We start from the raw sequence: 20,484 nt of genomic DNA on the forward strand, positions 1-20,484 counted from the left end.
TGATTTGATGTTTTTGTAATAGAAATATTACCATATTTAGTTTAATATGCTGTGCTGAACAAACATGATTTAAGAGGGGTTATTCGTCTAGTCACCAGTAACTCACGGTTAAGTATATTAAAATCATGGAAAAGTCCTTGATAATATATAGAAAGTTCCAGATATATTAATAGGTCAGGCAGCATCTGTGAAAAGAGAAACCAAGTTAGCACTTCAGGTTGATTTCCTTTCATACCTGAGAGTATCAAATATTTCCATGATTATGGATTAAAAGGATTTCAGTCATCATGCTTAAAATTTACTCTATTATAACATTAATTAAAATGATCTTTTTCCATTAATTGAAAATTATGAAAAATTGTAAGCATGTGTGTGACATGGAATTTAATTAGACAATGTAAATAAATTGAAAAACTCTTTAGTTCAAAAGATATAAATCCTAGACATCTAAAAAAATGAGGGATTAAGTAATTCTATTGTAAATCATAAAATATCTTAACAAATGCTTACTTGTGAGCTTGCTCAGGGATAGCAAAGACCAACTGTACTCTACTGATGAAACTGTAATAAAAAGTGGAGAATAATTGCACCAGTAAGAGCAGATAGAATTCAATTTCCATTTTAAAGTCCTACACTATGATTACTTTTGCATATATTTTGATTTTACATTGTAATATTTGTCAGCAGTTTGGGAACTAGAGCAGTACTATTGATTTTATGCACAAATTACCAGAGTTCTCAGTAGTACATGCAGAGGAGAGATGCAAAGTTAAAGTGCCACTGAACTAGAACTGATGGGATGGCATAATTATGATGTGACAAATGGGGATCCAAAATGGCAGCAACCCAGCAAGTCTGAGTCTATAGTGCTCCTCCCAAGACTTGGGCAAAGTGGGCCACCCAACCCAACACACTCACCAAATCATTTAAAATAGCTGTTTAATTTAATTAGTTGCTTAGTATTAAATTTAAACAATCTAATCTTTAGTAAAAATGACTAAAGGGAAGGGAGGCCGCAGCTCTCAGCAATCAGGAACCCCTCCCCCACCCTCTCCAGCTGCAGCAGAGGCATCCGCAGCCGCCCCGGGGGATTTACCTACAGTGGTGAGCCTTGTGGAAATCATCTCTAAACTGGATGTGAAGATCGACGCTTTTATCGAAGAATCCCGTAACCGATGGGACTCACTCTCGGCCGCGCTGCAAAAGCACGACCGAGGCATTAAAGAAATCGAGCGCCGAGTCGGAGGGGCGGAGCTAAAGGCCGCGACCTCCGAAACTACAGCGCAATCGGCCGTGGATCGGGTCCAGACTCTCGAACAGCGAATCCGGACCTTAGAGAATCATATTGATGACCTCGGTCCTGTTCCGGCTGCAGAGCTATAAGGAGAGGCAGATACTCCTAGAAGCCTCTAGGGCTTAAATATTCAGAAGTCCTTACGCTACCCAGCGACGCTACACTTTAACCATGAAGGATCCGTGTATAACTTCAGATCGCCGGAAAAGGCTAAGGAATTTTTGGACTCTCTTAGATAAATTGTAAGAGATAATGGAAGTTGGTTTGCCTTCCCCCACTCCGGTTTATATTCCCTCCCCCTTTTTCTTTTTTCTTACCTTACTGTTTAATATTATCTTGGGGGGTGGGGAGAGGGATTTATTTACTTGTTCTCTATTTAACGATTTTCTCCCCCCCTTGGGGATTTTTTAAATTATTCTATGTATGTGTTAAAGCCGGGGGGTTTAGTTAATGTTGGTGGGGGGAGGTGGTTACCTTATTCTATTTTACCTCTGTCTCTAGGAGTGGGGTTGTTTTCCCTTGTTATTTTGTATTATTATAATTAATTATTATTTGTTGAGGTTGTAATTTTATAGGTATATATGTTTATACATGGTATTAACATTACCAAGTATATCCAGGTGTTGGTGTGGGTGGGGGGGTGGGGGGGTGGTAGGGTGCCTACTGTTAACTCTAGCTTTGTAATATATCTGAATTCTCCTCATCCTATTGAGGAGCGCCTGGGTCAAGGGTGGGGCATTGGTTGGGAGAGGATATGATGGACCTTTGGAAAGGAAGTGACACCCCCTGGGAACAAGGGGGAAAATCTCCATTTAAATACGTTTTATTTTTTTTTATTATTTAGAAATAGTTTTTTATTAAATTGTTGTGAGTGTATTAGAGAGCCTTTATTTTTGTGAATTTTATATGCTCTATACTTGGGATGTTCTGGATAGGGTTTCCCCTCCTGAGGGGTCTCGGATTTGCCCGGACGATTATGGTTGATCAGTCGGTTAAGTGGTGCACCTGGAATGTCAAGGGGAGTAATTCACCAGTCAAAAGGAAGAAAATATTATCAAATCTCAAGAAAGAAAGAGTTGATATAGCTCTCCTACAGGAGACACACCTGTTGGATAAAGAACACTTGAAATTACGACAGGGTGGATTTGATCAGGCCTTTTTTTCTTCTTTTAGCTCAAAACATAGGGGAGTTGTTATTCTTATTCGGAAGAATTTCCCTTTCAAAATCCTAAATCAGATAAAAGACGAATCTGGACGATATATTCTGATTAAAGCCCTTATAAATGGAGAAGAATATGGGATTTTAAATTTGTACTATCCCCCGGCACACCCCTTTAAATTTATAACGGAAGCCTTCTCAAAATTGATGGCTCTTGGTGCCCGTCATACAATTATAGGGGGAGACTTTAATTGTATTATGGATCCGGAAATAGATTGGATTCCCAAGAGTACTGCAGGAGTATCTCCCAGATCTAGACAATTGGTGGATCTGAACAAAGAATTAGGATTAGCAGATGTATGAAGATGTCTTCATCCACAGGGCAGAGATTTTTCTTTTTACTCCAATCCACATAAATGTCATACCAGAATTGATATGTTTTTTGCCCCCTCGATTTTTTAAAATTCCATATCATCCTGTAAAATAGGTAGTATAGCAATTTCCGACCACACTGCTGTATATATGGAAATCAAGGCGAGGAACAACGGGACATCCCCTCAGCATTGGCGTACGGACCCCTTCCTAATGAAAGATAGTAAATTTGTAAAGTACTTCTCTCAAGAATTTAAAACATTTTTAGAAATTAATTTAGGTACGGCTAGCAACCCATCAATGACGTGGGAGACCATCAATGCTTACACGCGAGGTTTGATCATCTCCTACTCAGCGTCTGCTCGAAGCTCGCTTAAAAACAGCTGAAACAGCATACGCTGATAGACCTTCTATTATCAAATTGCAAAGGATTACGGCCCTTAGGACAGCTCTAAACACTACGCTTACCCAAATGGCTAAGAGGGAAATATTATTTGCAAAACAAAGGTTATATGAATTTGGCGACAAACCGGGTAGATACTTAGCATTTCTTGCAAAGAAAAAGAAGGCCCCTCAAACTATCATGTCTACCAAGGAAAGTACGGGTATTTTGACTCATGATCATAAAAGGATTAATGCAATCTTTAGAAAATTTTATTCTGATTTATATAAATCGAGGATTGTGAAGACAGGACTAGGAGGATGCAATCATTTTTTAAAAATTTGACCTTTCCGGGCTTACTCCGGAACAGGTATCAGTCTTAAATGCTCCCCTAAAGTCCAAGAAATACTTGACGCAATCAGGCAACTTCAGAGCGGTAAGGGACCTGGCCCAGATGGTTTTCAAGCTGAATTCTATAAAGAATTTACAGAAATGTAGGCTGGTCCACTTATGGACATGTATAACTATGCATATAGTCAGGGCTGTCTCCCGCCTTCGCTGAAAGAGGCAAATATCTCTCTTATCCTTAAAAAAGGAAAGGATCCAGAAGATTGTGCGTCCTACAGACCAATATCCTTGCTAAATGTAGATTTTAAAATCCTTTCTAAAACGTTAGCATTGAGACTAGAAAGGGTACTGCCACATATCATAAAGGAGGATCAGACGGGGTTTATTAAGGGCTGTAGATCATCCAATAATATTAGAAGGGTTTTGAATATGATTCAAGCCTGCCATCAGGGAAAGATACCAGGAGTAGTAGTTTCATTAGACGCGGAAAAGGCATTCGGTAGGGTTGAATGGTCATTTTTTTTACACATTGGAAAGGTTTGGCATTGGAAAGGTGTTTACCAAATGGGTCTCAACATTGTATAGTGATCCCAAAGCAGTTGTGGTTACCAATGGATTAGGTTCGGATAGCTTCAGTGTAGGTAGGGGCTGCCGACAGGGATGTCCTCTCTCGCCATTGTTATTTACGCTAATAATTGAACCACTAGCAGAAGCTATACGGGCTGATCCTAATATAACGGCCCCGAGGATTGGTACAGGTAAACATTAAATTACCCTTTATGCAGATGATGTTCTTCTATTCCTCAGTAATCCTCTGATGTCCGTACCTCGCTTAATCCAAGTTATTAATACATTTAGCGCATTCTCAGGCTATAAAATTAATTTCTCAAAATTGGAGGCTATGCCAATGGATGGCCTTGCCATGATACCCCACTTAGTGGACGGATCCCATTTTCCCTTTCATTGGTCCCTGGAGGGTTTCTTATATTTAGGCATTTTTATTACCCCAGTATTTGGTCAGTTATACAAGGCTAACTTTGTGCATTTACTGGAAAGGATAAGGCAGGACCTCCAGCGATGCGGAGACCTTCCAATTTCCTGGCTAGGTAGAATAGCACTAATTAAAATGAATGTCCTGCCCCGTCTCCTATACCCCATGAGAATGCTTCCGGTGATGCTGCCGAGGCTGGCACTACGTAAATTATATGGCAGGTTGGGTTCCTTTATCTGGAATCATAGACGGCCCCTCATTAAGCTGAAGAAGCTACAGCTGCCACAGGCAAGGGGAGGATTGGACTTCCCAGATTTTAGGAAAAATCAGTTAAGTTCCCTATTAAGTTACATAGCTGATTGAGTCTTGTCTGATCCACAATCAATCTGGCTGGACGTCGAGGCTTCTCAAGTAAAATTCCCACTTAATAACCTTTTATTTTCAGACAAGAGGAAAATCATTACGGATCACTGTAAAAACCCTATAATACTAAACACAATTAAAGCTTGGAATATAATGCGGCAAAATGAGGGCAACTCACATAAAACATCCCCCTATGCGCCGATAGTGGGAGCATGGGGATTGCAACCGGGGTTTACAGATGCCACTTTTAAACTCTGGAGATCCAGGGGTATCTCATGTCTAGGGGACCTATTTAAAGATGGGGTCCTGATGCCTTTTGAACAGCTGCATCAGAAATTCGGATTACCTAATGGAGATCTCTATCGATACTTCCAAATTCAAGATTATATACAGAAGAAGACTACGTTATTAGATTAGATTAGATTACATTACAGTGTGGAAACAAGCCCTTCGGCCCAACAAGTCCACACTGACCCGCCAAAGCACAACCCACACAGGCCCATTCCTCTACATTTACCCCTTCACCTAACACTACGGGCAATTTAGCATGGCCAATTCACCTAACCTGCACATTTTTGGATTGTGGGAGCAAACTGGAGCACCCGGAGGAAACCCACGCAGACACGGGGAGAATGTGTAAACTCCACACAGAGTCGCCTGAGGCGGGAATAGAACCCGGGTCTCTGGCGCTGTGAGGCTGCAATGCTAACCACTGTGCCACCGTGCCGCCCATAGATAGTCTTTATAAATCAGATAGAGAATGTAGAGTACTACGACAAATGGGGGTATCCTCCATCAGTACTAGTTATCATTTACTACATGATGAAGTATCGGAAGATATGGACAATCTGCTTAAAACATGGGATCAGGAATTAGGACTTGAAATCTCTATAGAAACATGGAATGACATTTGGGAAGACGCCAGAAGAATCACCATCTGTAACAGAACTCAGGCTATTCAGCTGAAGATACTTCATAGGGCCCATATAGCACCGGATCGATTGGCAAAATTTAAGGCAAGAGCATCTCCAATGTGTCCCAAATGTAAAATACAGGTGGGTACTCTTGTACATTGCCTATGGACCTGTCATAAGATCCATAGATACTGGACTAAAGTAGCAAGTACCCTGACAGAAATTTTAGGAACGGAAATTAAAGTGGACCCTGTATCTCTCCTTTTGGGCTTTTCGAACTTTCCCTCCCTGGATATGCATGGGAAGAGACTATTTTCTATTCTTTCTTTCTGTGCAAAGAAAAATATTTTGGTAAACTGGGTGGCTGAGGGCCCCCCTGGACTTTCAAATTGGCACAGATTAATTATGGAATGTATTCCCCTTGACTTCCTTACAAATATGGTGCACCGAAAGACCGAATTATTTTATAAAATATGGCAGCCCTTCTTGAATTATATGAATACAGATATTTCGGCTATCCTAACAAGGGCTTTTATTTAACTGAGATTATGAACTTGGCTGGTCTGGGGCCCCTTGGGAGAGGAATCCCGCACGAATACGGGTTTTGTTACATTTGATGTTAACACATTCCGAACATGTATCTCACTACCCAATTTCTGTGTTATCCGTTGTTTTTTTTTGTTTTTTTTTCTCTTTTTCTTATTTGAATAATGTAAGAGACTTAAATATACACTCTGGTTCGTTGTAGGTTAGATTAGTAGTTAGTTGAGTTTTGTTTTTTTTCTCGGTATTTTTCTTTTGTTAAATTTCGGTTATTATATATTTAAGATTTAATTGTATATCAATGTTTGTACTTGAGAGTTTTGTTTATTTTTGTAAACTTGTAAAAATGTTAAATTTCTAATAAAAATATCTATTAAAAAAATGATGTAACAAATGTGCGTAGACAGTTTCCATTATAAATATGGAAATATGATGGAAAAGGTTGATGTCAAATATGATATCAGGATTTATTTTTAGATTAGAATTGTAAATCTTCTAAAATGTTGTGGTTGTATAACAAGTTTTGAATTCCTTTTAATAATGCTCGTGCAAAACTCTTTTGGATATTTACTTTTTTGAAGTTGCAACAGAAATACAAGTTGTTGCTGTTACTGTCTTACTGGCACGTACAGTTTTTCAATTCTGACTAATAAAAATTGCTTTAGAAAATGATTTAGAACTTCAGAAGTAATGCCCCTTCGGCGTCCATTGCACAAATCTGAATTATAGACTCTTTTTTTTTTGGATAATATTCTGCAGAGAAAAGCTGCATCATAGCTAAGAAACAATCAGACCTTTTGGGAGTTATAATCAAACAGCATGAAAGGTGAGGTTTTCTCTGTGCCACCATAGACCTAATTTTGTTCTCAACGTATTTTTCTCACAACAGAATCCGGCCAGGAGGCGAAGACAATCCATCAACTTCAATCACTATGCCAACAAGAAGAGTGCAGCAGAAAGCATGCTGGATATTGCCTTGCTGATGGCCAATGCATCCCAGCTCAAAGCAGTGGTCGATCAAGGGCCTAACTTCAACTACTATGTACCACTCATCATTCTTATTAGCCTCTCACTTATATTTCAGTTAATAGTGGGTATCTTATTGATATTCATTGGTAAGTTAAATATTGAATTATGGTAAGATTATTACATTTTTACATTGTCAATGTGAATGAACAGATCACATGTCTGTTATTAGTAATCCATGTATATTTTTAGTATATTGATTTGCAGTATAGAATAATGGTACAAGAGAAATTACAGAAATGTGTGAAATATACTTTTAACATATTTGTAAAATAAAAGAAACAGCATATTTACCAAGAACTTCCAATCAAATATTTATTTGGTTACAATTTAGTATAAATTAGCTTCTTTTGAAGCTGTGCTGTGAAATTCTAAAGCATTCAAACTTTCAACCCTTCTCAAATTTTCTTCTCTCAAGTCACTTAACTCAATGATAGCGATCCTGCCTCAGACTTAGAAGGCACAGGATTGAAATCCTAGTTCCAACAGTTCTTCTGAGTGAAGCCTACAGCTCTGGCTCTAAATTCCGCATGAACAATAAGAGAAAAGTTCATGCTTGCTTTCCCCCACCACCTCTGTCCATTCCCAATGTATGGCTTAGGCAAGTTAATGAAATCTTTGGTCATACAGGACTAACCATTCCAAAAGCTAGTCTAAAAGATTTTCATGACCATAGAAGTGCCAAATCACATTCATGCTACAGCCTGTCAGTTTTTGGATCCTTCCATTGCCATTATAAATTCCTCAGGGAAGAGCACAAAGATACAAAAAGTGCAAAGATGCCTGTTCATCTCATGTGAGTTGTTGTCCTGCACTTTGACTGGTTTCTATGTAAACTTGTTTTACTCTGGTACTGTATTTGTGAAACAAACAAATAGGTCAGAGTCAGCTTGCAAATATATGAAAGCCACAAAGGGACTATATGGCCAAATATTATGTAAAACCCTGATCTTTCACAATAAAACTCTCAATTCTTACTTAATTACTCTACCAAGTCCTGTCAGTTTTGGCTGCTCAAAGGTTGCCCACTCTGGCTTTAGACCTAGCTGTTCAGGCCCTAGGCTAACTGGGCACAGAGTCCTGGTATGATGTTTGACCATGGAGAGGTCACCACTGAGCCATGCCTGATCACTCAATAGCGCTCCCACTACCAACAGGGAGATAGCAGTGTGGAGGTAATGTCACTGGACTGGTAATCCAGAGGCCCAGGCAAATGCCTGGAGTGGAGAGAAGGAGGTTGTGGATTCAAATCTCTCCATTGCAACTGTTGTTGATTGTTGTAAAAAAAATCTATCTAGTTTACAGATTCTAGGAAGGGAATCTGCTGTCATATGTGACTCCAGACCAACGGCAATGTCGTTGACATTTCGCAGTTATCACTTAATTCAAGGGCAATTAGAGAGGGGCAACAAATATCCACATCCCATGATAGAAAACTAAATAGGAATTGGAAACAGAATCCTGTCTGAGTTATTTTCCTTTTGAATTCCTGAGTGCTGAATCCAATAGCTGTATCGTGGTGGAGATCAGCTCAGAATTGGTCTTCCGGTCTGCAGAGCTTCTGGCCATTACTCACTCGGCCACCCAGAGAAACCTCAATTCACTTGAATGGGAACTAAATAATTTTATTGATGATGGTTGCGTGATAAATTTAAGGATAAATTGGTGGCTGCTTGGAAATGCCAGAAACTGTATTGTGAATTCAGTCAATATGAAAGACTGAGTTAGGGGAGAAAGTGAGGTCTGCAGATGCTGGAGATCAAAGTTGAAACTTTATTGCTGGAACAGCACAGCAGGTCAGGCAGCATCCAGGGAACAGGAGATTCGACGTTTCGGGCACAGGCCCTTCTTCAGGAATCTTCAGGAATTCTTCAGGAATTCTTCAGGAAAGACTGAGTTACTCTATTCTGAATAATCTGAAAGCAAAGTCTAGTCATTATAAATACAGTTGCAAATGCATGAACTCCACCACCAGTACAATCACATCCTGCACTTTATCCAAGTACTTGATGTATTAAAAGCAAAACATGGGAAAATATGTTTTCATGCACCCATTTACCATAATGTCAGCATTATTTCCATCTGGTTAGGGGAACTGGGTGCTGATGCTATGTCTATAAGGCTGTAGTGTTGTGCTCAGTCTGCTTTGGTGCCACAGTAATTTTTTATTAATGAAGTAAATAAAATACCACAGTTCCAGAGATTAGGATCAGGAACCAACACAAGGCATTGCTTTATTCCTGATCTCTGCTGTGGTTTTGGGAGCCACTGAGTGGGTATAATTTGATGGGGCAAGGGCAATGCAGTGTAAGTTGCAACCCTGCACAAACCTGGGATTTGGGGGAAGGTTACTCAATTTAGTTAGAACTTTAACAGTGACCAGAGATTGAATGCAACTTGAATGATCGAATTGAAATATAAAACCCACTTCACATTATGAAATTAGCCCAACAACCTTTTAGACCTAAAACACGATACAACTGCAGAGAGGACAAAATACTTTCCAGGCCTCAAAATGAAAAATATCATGCTGTTAAAATTATTTGGGAGCTATGATTGGAAGCTATATTTTAATTAATACATATTCATTACCATCAGTTAATTCCTTACCAAGAATAGGGCAGTCTTTGAGTAAAAATCAGTTTACTGCTTGGCATTCATACTCTTGAATGGTGTTTAGTTGATCCAGTGTTGAGTGTTTCCAATAATAATTTGATCTTTATTATTATTGGCTCCTTTATGGTGAATTTATTGGTTGAGATGGGACATTAGGCATAGGATAAAATAATGTGAAGTGTATAAACATGACTGCTGTGAAATCTGATCATAATACCATCGTTTGACAATTTGTGAGATGTGATAATTTAGGAAAACAAAGCAATGTGGCAGACTTTCATTTCATTGAGCTTTCATCCTGAAAGGTATTAATGTGACCCAGAACAGGATGGTCTGATGAGAAGCTCTCCCTGGATTGGTGATAAGTCAAATGAATATTTGAAGGATTTGTACTTATTATCACACCATATTCATTGTTGCTTATATGACAAAATTATCTCAAAATAAATGTGCTGTGGGAAACACCTAATAGCTTCATATCAGTGAGCAACCTTTGTAAACACTGTAATCCAGTCAGCATGATAGAGTCATACAGCGCGAAAACGGACCCTTCAGTCCAATTTGTCCATGCCAACTAGACATCCCAACCTAATCTAGTCCCATTTGCCAGCATTTGGCCCATATCCCTCTAAACCCTTCCTATTCATATACTCATCCAGATACCTTTTAAATGTTGCAGTTGTACCTACATCCACCATTTCCTCTGGCAGCACATTTCATACAAGCACTATTGTCTGTATGAAAAAATTACTCCTTAGGTCCTTTTTAAATTTTCCCCTCTCACCTTAAACCTATGTTCTCTAGTTTTGTACTCCCCTACATTGTGGAAAAAGACCTTGGCTATTCACCCTATTCAGACCCCACATGATTTTATAAACCACTACAAGGTCACTCCTCGGCCTCCGACATTTCAAGGAAAAAAGCCCCAGCCTATTCAGCCTCTCCCTCTTGTTCAAATCCTCCAGTCCCAGCAAGATCATTGTAAATTTTTTCTGCACCCCCTCAACTTTAACAATGCACTTCCTATACAACTAGAGAAAGTGAGGGCTGCAGATGCTGGAGATCAGAGCTGAAAATGTGTTGCTGGAAAAGCGCAGCAGGTCAGGCAGCATCCAAGGAACAGGAGAAGGGCTTATGCCCGAAACGTCAATTCTCCTGTTCCTTGGATGCTGCCTGACCTGCTGTGCTTTTCCAGCAACACATTTTCAGCACTTCCTATACAACATCAACTAGAATTGAATGCAGTATTCTGAAAGTGGCCTCACCAATGTCCTGTACAAGATGACCTCCTAACTCCTGTACTCAATGCACTGACCAATGAAGGCAAGTATGCCAAATGCCTTCTTCACCACCCTATCTAGCTGTGACTCTACTTTCAGGGAATTATGCACCTACACCCCTAAATCTGTTTGTTCAACATCACTCTCCACCACCCTAGCAATTACTATATATGTCCTGCCTTCGTTTGTCTTACCAACATGCAACACCTGGCATTTACCTAAGTTAAACTCCATCTGCCATTCCTTTGTAGTGTGATAAAACATTTCAGGGAGACTAAAAACGCTCAGATTTGAATGCAAAAAATGGAAACTCAATTTGAAAATTAGATGCCTGATTCATGATATCCATAATGAATGTCAATGATAATTGATGGCTTGGCATTTTTGCCTTGACATTATGAATGTAGAACTTTCAATTGCAATTGCCCAACACAATTCTTGTTCTTCTTTTCAGTCAAGTATGATCTGAATGACCCTAACAAACAAGCCAAGCTGGACGTTCTCAACAATATCACCACAGGCCTCGTGTTCATAATTGTCATTGTGAATATTTTCATCACAGCTTTTGGTGTACAACGGCCTCCTTCTTACGAGACAGCTCCACAACATCTTTAGCAACCCACAAAACAAGGTAATACCACATCATTGTGCACCTTTCCCTTCTGTGTCTCATGCAAAGCCATTGAAGAACTTGGTGTCTGATTGTATTGAGTTAGATCTATTACTGGATTATCTCTGGATTGTCAGGTAAATCAGATGCAACCTGGCATAGAAATAAAAAGATTGAGGATTGAGCATGTAGTTCAAGGAGTCATGTGGGAAGGAGGGGTTCCATTTCATGGGTCACTGGCTGCAGTCTGGTTGGGAAGGAACTGGTATTTACAGCTCAAACTGAATAGGACTGGGACAAGGATCCAAGCTAAAGGGATGCTCACAAGGAATTTAACCTCATAAATGGGGATAAGGCTCAGGGATTAAATTATGGATAACAATTTGAAAGCAAATAAAGAGAAATAAGTAGAATAACAGAAATTGTAATTTAAAAGCAGAAAATGAAGGGGAGACTGAAATATGTAAACTACTTAAACCGAGAGAGAGAAAGAAGCAAATTAGAACAGGAGCACAGGTTTGAATGTATGTGCCAAACAAACATTTTCTGGAACAAACAAATTGAAAGGAGGGTATGATAGGTTACCAATTACTGAGGTGTGGTTACAAGCTGGCCAGGACTAGGACTTACATTTGGTAGATTTTAAGGATTACAGGGAAGATCAGAGAAATAGTTGAATTTGTGAAGTAACCATAATGATTAAGAATAAAATCACTTCCTCAGGAAGAGAGGGTGTAAACAATACATAAGCGTGCAGTGTGGTCTTTTTGGTAGAACAATAAAATCGGAAAAATGTAAGACTGCAATGTGCATAGGCCACCTGATGTAGCTGTGAAGTGGTAGCTTGTACAAATGCAAAGATTAGATAAACATAGCAAAAGAAGGGTAGTTTTAATAGGAGACTATTTTCCTTTCATATGGATTGGGATAGGCATCGAGCATGTCATAAAGTTAGTGAATGTTTTGTGTGTTTTGGATACTTTTCTGACACATTAGGTCCTAGAATCATCTAGAGGGCAGGCCATATTCAATTTGATAATGAATTTAGATAATACCTTATGTATATTTCTGAAATTGGAATTATGATTTGTTCAAGGTTAACACCATGTTTAGAAGGGAAAGTAAAAAAGACTTTATAGTTAGGTAAGGTTAACTTTAGTGACATTAATGAGAGGTTGTTCATATTAACCTGGGCAAATCTGTTGGTGGGTAAAGTTACAGATTATCAGGGGGAGGTACTTAAAAGAATTTAGCATAATCTAATACCAAGTTATACCTCTAAAGGATAGGAATTCTATTTGGTATCATAGAAGGGACAAAACAAAAAAAAAGTGTAGATGGAAGCTCAAATCCAGCAAATGGAAAAGAAACAAAGAGCTGTAAAGGTAAGAGTTCAAGAGAGAAATATGAAATGCTGCAGCTGAGATTCAACCTTCAGGAGTGGGGCAGTCAACACATAGTCAACATTAAAAGAAAAGTGGTTAATTTTTAACTGCCCTTTGAAATGCCCTGCATTCCACTTAGTTATTTAAAATTGCTACAGAGTCTGATTTAAAGGAATGAAACTAGGCTAACCACCCACTTTCAAGTAGTCACCATGACCGAGTGGACATGACAATAGCATGTAGCCCTATCGACTCTGCAAGTCCTCCTTACTAATACCCTGGGCCTGTGCCAAAATTGAGATAGCTGTTCTCCAATCTAATTAAGGAATAAGCATAAAGTTGCTGTAAAATATGATTCCACCCTTCCGTAGCAACATAAACTACATTAATATTTCATCCAGGGAGAACAGCTAATTACCTATTTTTGATCCCACTTCCCTTTCACCTCACAAGCAAATGAACATTTTACAGAGCAATTGCTTATACCATCTCCAGCTCAGTGGCTAGATGGCTATATGCAATGCAGAGTGATGGCAACAACATGGGCTCAATCCCTGCACCGACAGAGGTTATCATAAAGGGCTTTCTTTCTCAACCTCTCCTCTCGCCTGAGGTGTAGTGACTCATGTTAAACCACCACCAGTCATCTCTAATGAGGGACCAGCCCTATGGGTCTACAGTGACTTTACCAACCACACTTTGTGGGAGACTCAGGGTCTGCTCATTACAAACTGATGTTACTGTCTACGAACAGAAATTTCTTGTACCTATTTCTTATTAAAACAATCAAAGCTTTCCATTGATCTCTAACAATTAAACCAAATAGGCTTACTGACAGGCAGAATTCAGAATAGATCTGACGACACCCATCATTTACAATGAATTTAAAGACGGCTCCAAGTCCTAAACATCATAATCTGAATAACCTCAATTGTAACAACAGTTATATCTGGAGATAATCATCTGACCAAACGAAAGGGAGAGAAAAAACAACTGAAAGAAAACTTGCAAGTAACATAAATATGGGCAGTAAGACCTTCTTTAAATGTATGAAACGGGAGAGAGAGAGAGACAGTAATGACTGTAAGCCCTTTAAAGACTGAGGCTGGGAAGTAATAATGGGGAGCCAGGAAATGGCAGAAAAGATGAACAAATACTTTGCATCAATCTTCAAACTACAAAAGGCTAAAATGTGAGGAAACAAACACATTAGCTATCACTGCTGAAGTACTGAAGAAACTAATGGGACTAAAGCCTTAAAAGTCTCCTGGACCTGATGAGCCACATCCTATGATTTTAAAGGAAGTAGCTACAGAGAAAGTGAACGTTGTGGTGGTAATCTTCCAAGAATCTTTACATTCTGGAAAAGTCCAACGCAATTGGAAATCTCCTAAAGTAACACCATTATTTAAAAAAAGAGGAAGACAAAAAAAGTAAATATAAGCCCGTTAGTTTATCATCTGTCATATAGAAAATGTTAGAGCCAATTTTAAAGGATGTAATAGCAGAACATTTAGAAAAATACGCTGCAGGCAGACAGGGTCAGCACGGCTCCACAAAGAGGGCATCATGTCTTACAAAACTTATTAGAATTCTTTGAGAGGATAACAACAGGGTATATCAAGAGGAAGCAGTGGATGTAATATATTTGGATTTTCAAAAGACATTTAATAAGGTACCCCTCATAAGGTTCATCAATATGATAATACCCTGTGGTGGGTTGAGATGGTTTATTAGCATGGTTAGAAGATTGGGTAGAGAAGACAGAATTGGAATAAAGAGGACATTTTCAGAGGGTGATCACTAGTACTTTAAACCAGTGAGTTGGGGCGGATGGGAAAGGTAAAACGACAGGAAATATGATGGTAAATAAAATGGTAAGCAGCAGGTTGCATGTGTGCAGGATGGTTTAAGTTCAAGGCAGATTACGAAAGAAGTAAGGATAACTCAGGAGATACTATTAGAGATGTTGGAAATCATGACGGTAAGAAAGAGCACTCTACCTGAATGCTTGTAGCATTCGTAACAAGGTTGATGAGCTAACAACACAAATGAACATGATTTAGTAGCCATTACGGAGATATGATTACAGGATGGTCACAACTGGGAATTAAATATCCAGTGGTATCAGACTGTTAAGAAGGACAGACAGGAAGGTAATGTGTAGCTCTGATTTTCAAGGACGACATCAGGGCTGTGCTGAGAAATGATATAGCTTCTATGGAGAATAAGGTTGAATCCATTTGGGTGGAAATCAGAAATTCTAAGAAGAAAATGTCACTGATAGGTGTAGATTAGATTAGATTCCCTACAGTGTGGAAACAGGCCCTTCGGCCCCTCAGGACACTCTGAAGAATAACACACCCAGACTCATTTCCCTCTGACTAATGCACCTATCACTATAGGTGAGTATGTAGTGATAGGCAATTTAGCATGGCCAATTCACCTAAACTGCAGATCTTTGGATTGTGGGAGGAAACCGGAGCACCCAGAGGAAACCCACACAGACACTGGGAGAACATGCAAACTCCACACAGTTGCCTGAGGCTGGAATCGAACCTGGGTCCCTAGTGCTATGAGGCAGCACTGCTAACCACTGTGCCACCTTGCCACCCCTGTAATCTATAGGCCACCAAATAATAACATCACATTGGGGTGGGCAATAAACAAAGAAATAATTAATGTGTGTAAAAATAGTACAGCAGTTATCATGGGGGATATTAACTTACATGTCAATTGGTCGAACCAGCTCAGTTAGGGTAGTCTTGAGAAGGAGTTTGTTGAGTATATCTATGAAAGCTTTCTTGAACAGTATGTAATGGAACTGATGAGAGAGGAGGCTATCCTAGATCTGGTCCTGTGTAATGAGACAGGAATAATTAACAATCTGATAATTAAGGATTGTCTTGGAAGGAGCGATCACAGAATAGATGAATTTAGAATACAGATGGAGAGGTGTGAAGATAAAATCCAATTCCGGGGTCCTGTGCTTAAACAAGGGAGATTACAATAGAATGAGAACTTGGCGAAAGTAGACCTGAAACAAAGATGTTATGATGGGAAAGTTGATGAGCAGTGGAGGACTTGCAAAACAATTTTTCAAAGTGCTCAGCAAAAGTATATTCCAATGAAAAGCAAGGACTGTAAGAAAAGATGTAATCTGCCATGGGTGTCTAAGGAAATTAGGGAGGCTATCAAATTGAAAGCGAAGGCATACAAAGTGGCCAAAAACAGCATGAAACTAGAAGATTGAAAATTTTAAAGGTCAACAGAAAGCCACAAAAAGAGCTATAAAGAAAAGTAAGATAGAAAATGAGAAAAAAACTAGCACAGAATATAAAGACAGATAGAAAAAGTTTCTATAAATATATAAAACGATGAAGAGTGACTAAAGTAAATGTTGGTCCTTTAGAGGATGAGAAGGGACATTTAGTTATAGGATATGATGAAATGGCCAAAGCATTGAACAGGTATTTTATATTGGTCTTTACAGTGAAGGATACTAATAACATGCCAGTAATTGACAAAGAAACGAAGGTAAGTGAGGACCTGGAAACAATCGTTATTACGGAAGAGGTAATGTTGGGCAAGCTAATCAAACTCAGGATAGACAGGTCTCCTGGCCCTGATGGAATGCATCCCAGGATACTAAAAGAGATGGCGGGAGAAATAGCAGGTGCACTGGTGGTAATTTTCCAAAATTCGCTAAATTCTGGGGCAGTCCCAGCAGATTGGAAAACAGCAAATGTGATGACACTGTTTAAAAAGGGAGATAGACAAAAGATGAGGAATTGTAGACCAGTGAGCTTAATCTCTGTAGTGACGAAGATACTTGTGTCTATTATCAAGGAAGAAATAGCAAGGCATCTAGATAGAAATTGTCCCATTGTACAGATGCAGCATGGGTTCATGAAGGGCAGGTCATGCTGAAATAATCTTTAGGAATTCTATGAAGACATTAGGAGCAAGGTGGACAACAGGGACCCAGTGGATGTGGTGTACCTAGATTTCCAAACAGCCTTTGACAAATTGCCACACAAGAGGCTGCTGCATAAGATAAAGCTGCATGGCATTACTGGTAAAGTATTAGCCTGGATAGAGGATTAGTTGACTAACAGGAAACAAAGAGTGGAGATAAATGAGTGCTTTTCTGGCTGGCAATCGTTGACTAGTGATGTGCCTCAGGGATCAGTGTTGGGACTGCAATTATTCACAATTTACAGATATAATTTGGAGTTGGGGATCACGTGTAATGTGTCAAAGTTTGCAAGTGACACTAAGATGAGTGGCAAAACAAAGTGGGAAACTTTGCAGAGGAATACAGATACTTTACGTGAGTGGGCAAAGGTCTGGCAGATGGAATACAATGTAAATAAATGTGAAATCATCCATTTTGATAGAAATATCAGTAAAAAGGATTATTACTTGAATGCTAAAAGGTTGCAGCATGCTGCTAAGCAGAGAGGTCTGGGTGTCCTTGTGCATGAATCACAGAAGGTTGGTCTGCAGGTTACAACAAGTAATTAAGAAGGCAAATGGAATGTTGTCCTTCATTGCTAAAGGGGTTGAGTGCAAAAGCAGAGAGGTAATGTTATAGCTTTACAGTGTGCTGGTGAGGCCACATTTGGAGTACTGTGCGCAGGTTTGGTCTCCTTATTTGAGAAAGGATATATTGGAGGGGATGCAGAGGAGGTTCACTAGGTTGATTCCAGAGTTGAGGGGGTTGGCTTATGAGGAGAGACTGAGTAGATTGGGATTATATTCACTAGAACACAGAAGAATGAGGGGATATATTATAGAAACATATATAATTATGAAGGGAATAGATAATATAGAAGCAGAGAGGATGTTTCCACTGGCAGGTGAAACTAAGAGAAGAGGACATAATCTCAAGATTAGAGAGAGCAGATTTTGGACTGAATTGAGAAGGAACTTCTTTACCCAAAGGGTCGTAAATCTATGGAATTCCTTGCCCAGTGAAGTAGTTGATGATATTTCAGTAAATGTTTTTAAAGTTAAGATAGTTTTTTTTAACAATAAATGGATTAAGAGATACAGTAAGAACACGCGTAAGTGGAGCTGAGTCCACGAAAAGGAGAGCCGTGATCTTATTAAATGGCGGAGCAGGCTCGAAGGGCCAGACAGCCTACTCCTGCTCCTAATTCTTATGTTCTTTTATGTTCATAACCTGTGACTAGTGGAGTGCCACAGGGGTCAGTGTTGGGGCAAAAATTATTTATAATAACTTAGATGAAGGGATTGAATGTACTATGTGTCTGTAGGTGACATAAAAGCAGTTTGGAAGGTGAGTAGTGAGGATGATAAATGCAGTCTGCAGAGGGATATAGACAGGTTAACTGAATGGGAAAAAAACTTGGCAGATAGAGTACAAATTTGGGAAAACTTGAGGTTAATAAACTTTGGGTAGGAATAATAGAAGAACTAAATATTTGTTAAATTGGAAAAAACTGCAGAGAAGTGCAGCACAGAGAGATTCAGGAGTTCAAGTGCATCACAAAAAGCTAGCATCCAAGTTCAATGTGTAACAAGGAAGACAAATGGAAAGTTAGCCTTTATTTTAAGGGGAATGGAATATAAAAATAAATCATTTTAAAACTACACAGGACACTAGTCATACAACACCCAGACTACTGTAAGCAGTTTTGGATCCCTTTTCTGAGGAAAGATATTCTGTCACTGGATGCAGTCAAATCACTCGGCCGATCCTGGGTACAGAGGGATTTTCTTAAGAGGATCGGTTCAATCAATTGGTCTTAAGACACGGGTGAGGAGAAATATTTTCTCTCAGAAAGTGGTGAATTTGTGGAATTCTTTATCACAGAGAGCTATTGAGGCTGGATTGCTAAGTATATTATGCACGAGATAGGCAGACTTTGAATCATTAAGGAAAGCTTATGGGGTAAAGCAGGAAAATGGAGTTGCGGATTATCAGATCATTAATGTTCTCATTGAATGTGAGATGAATTCAATGGGCCAAGTGGCCTACTTCTGCTCCTATGCCTTATGGTCTTATGTAAGTTAGGGAATGCTGTGACTCAGCTCTTTTTTAGAAGACAAGTATCTTGTGAATTTAGGAGGATAGATATGTACTGGAATATTATTTAATTGGACCAAGCTGTTATTACTGTAGTCAACATTAATAAAATAGTCAGTTGCTTTTCTGCATTGTTCCAAGTAGCTAAAATATGTCAAATAGTTAAATCACAGTAGGGGTTTCCAGATATTTCGAAATTAAACAAGCAGAAGTTGCAAATATGTCACATGTCAAAAGCTGTGTCAGGTTTCCCAAAATACTTTTATATTAAGAAATATTTTTTAAAAGTTTTCCAGTAAACCTCATGTTCCCCTCTTTTTTCATGGCATAAGTTCACATTCTATAAAGTGCCTGTCCTTTTGGCTGTCAGCTTGAAGGAGTCATTCTAATACCGAGTCATGCTAAAAAATTGGGATAATTGTACAACTTCCTATATTTGGCATGGAAAAAAGATATTGATTTCCAACCATATACAAGTAAACATTCCCCATAACTGTTCTGCGTTTATAGAATAGTTTCCCAAAAGTAGTCCACAGGACCAAAACACATTCACAAGAATAAAATACTTGACATGAAAATTATCCATGTCCCTCTGACCGTTTGAAAAGGCAGAGGGTTCTTTAGTTATATGTGTTTGGTTATATTGTGCAAATTCAGCTTTGCTATTGGTAAAAATATCCAGTATAACAACAACCAAATTAGCTTCAGTGTCTATCTTGACATTACCAGTAATTCAAATTTGATCCTTCAGAACGATTAAGTCTAAAAGATAAGTGAGCATTCAAAATGGAACTCTCATCATTTAAGGTTTAAAAGTTTATTGTAAATATACATTCATTTCATACAGTGGTTTAATCTTATAATGTTTCATTTTAGGCATAATATGAATTATCAGCACTTTCTTTGAGCTTCAATTTCTAAATGAAATGCTTCAATGATTTCACTTCATCCAAGATATAGCGACCAAACAGGAAGCAGAAGAATTAGCTACAGGAAGGAAAGGAAGAGAATGAAAGGATTAATAAGTTAAAGTTAAATTTAAAAAGAATTTGAAAACTCACAGAGAAAGATTGCACAGAAATTGCAGTATTCTGTCCCTATCAGAGTAGATCACTTTCTGGGGAACTTATTTTAATTCAGTATCAG

At 38.8% G+C, this 20,484-nt stretch overlaps 1 protein-coding gene across 1 annotated transcript in view; it reads left to right on the plus strand.

Moving 5' to 3' along the window:
* LOC122558993 (ninjurin-1) overlaps positions 1–20,484 on the plus strand; it is a 62,245-nt gene that overhangs the window by 32,008 nt on the left and 9,753 nt on the right. The window contains exons 2-3 of the mRNA XM_043708027.2: positions 7,256–7,481; positions 11,743–11,919. Coding sequence (XP_043563962.2) covers positions 7,256–7,481; positions 11,743–11,903 — 387 coding nt within the window. The 3' untranslated portion in view covers positions 11,904–11,919. The remainder of the gene's footprint in view (positions 1–7,255; positions 7,482–11,742; positions 11,920–20,484) is intronic.

The sequence above is a fragment of the Chiloscyllium plagiosum genome, unplaced genomic scaffold (genome assembly GCF_037043375.1).
Source record: "Chiloscyllium plagiosum isolate Xiang-an unplaced genomic scaffold, Cpla_swu_hap1 HiC_scaffold_14, whole genome shotgun sequence".
Taxonomy (NCBI): domain Eukaryota; kingdom Metazoa; phylum Chordata; class Chondrichthyes; order Orectolobiformes; family Hemiscylliidae; genus Chiloscyllium; species Chiloscyllium plagiosum.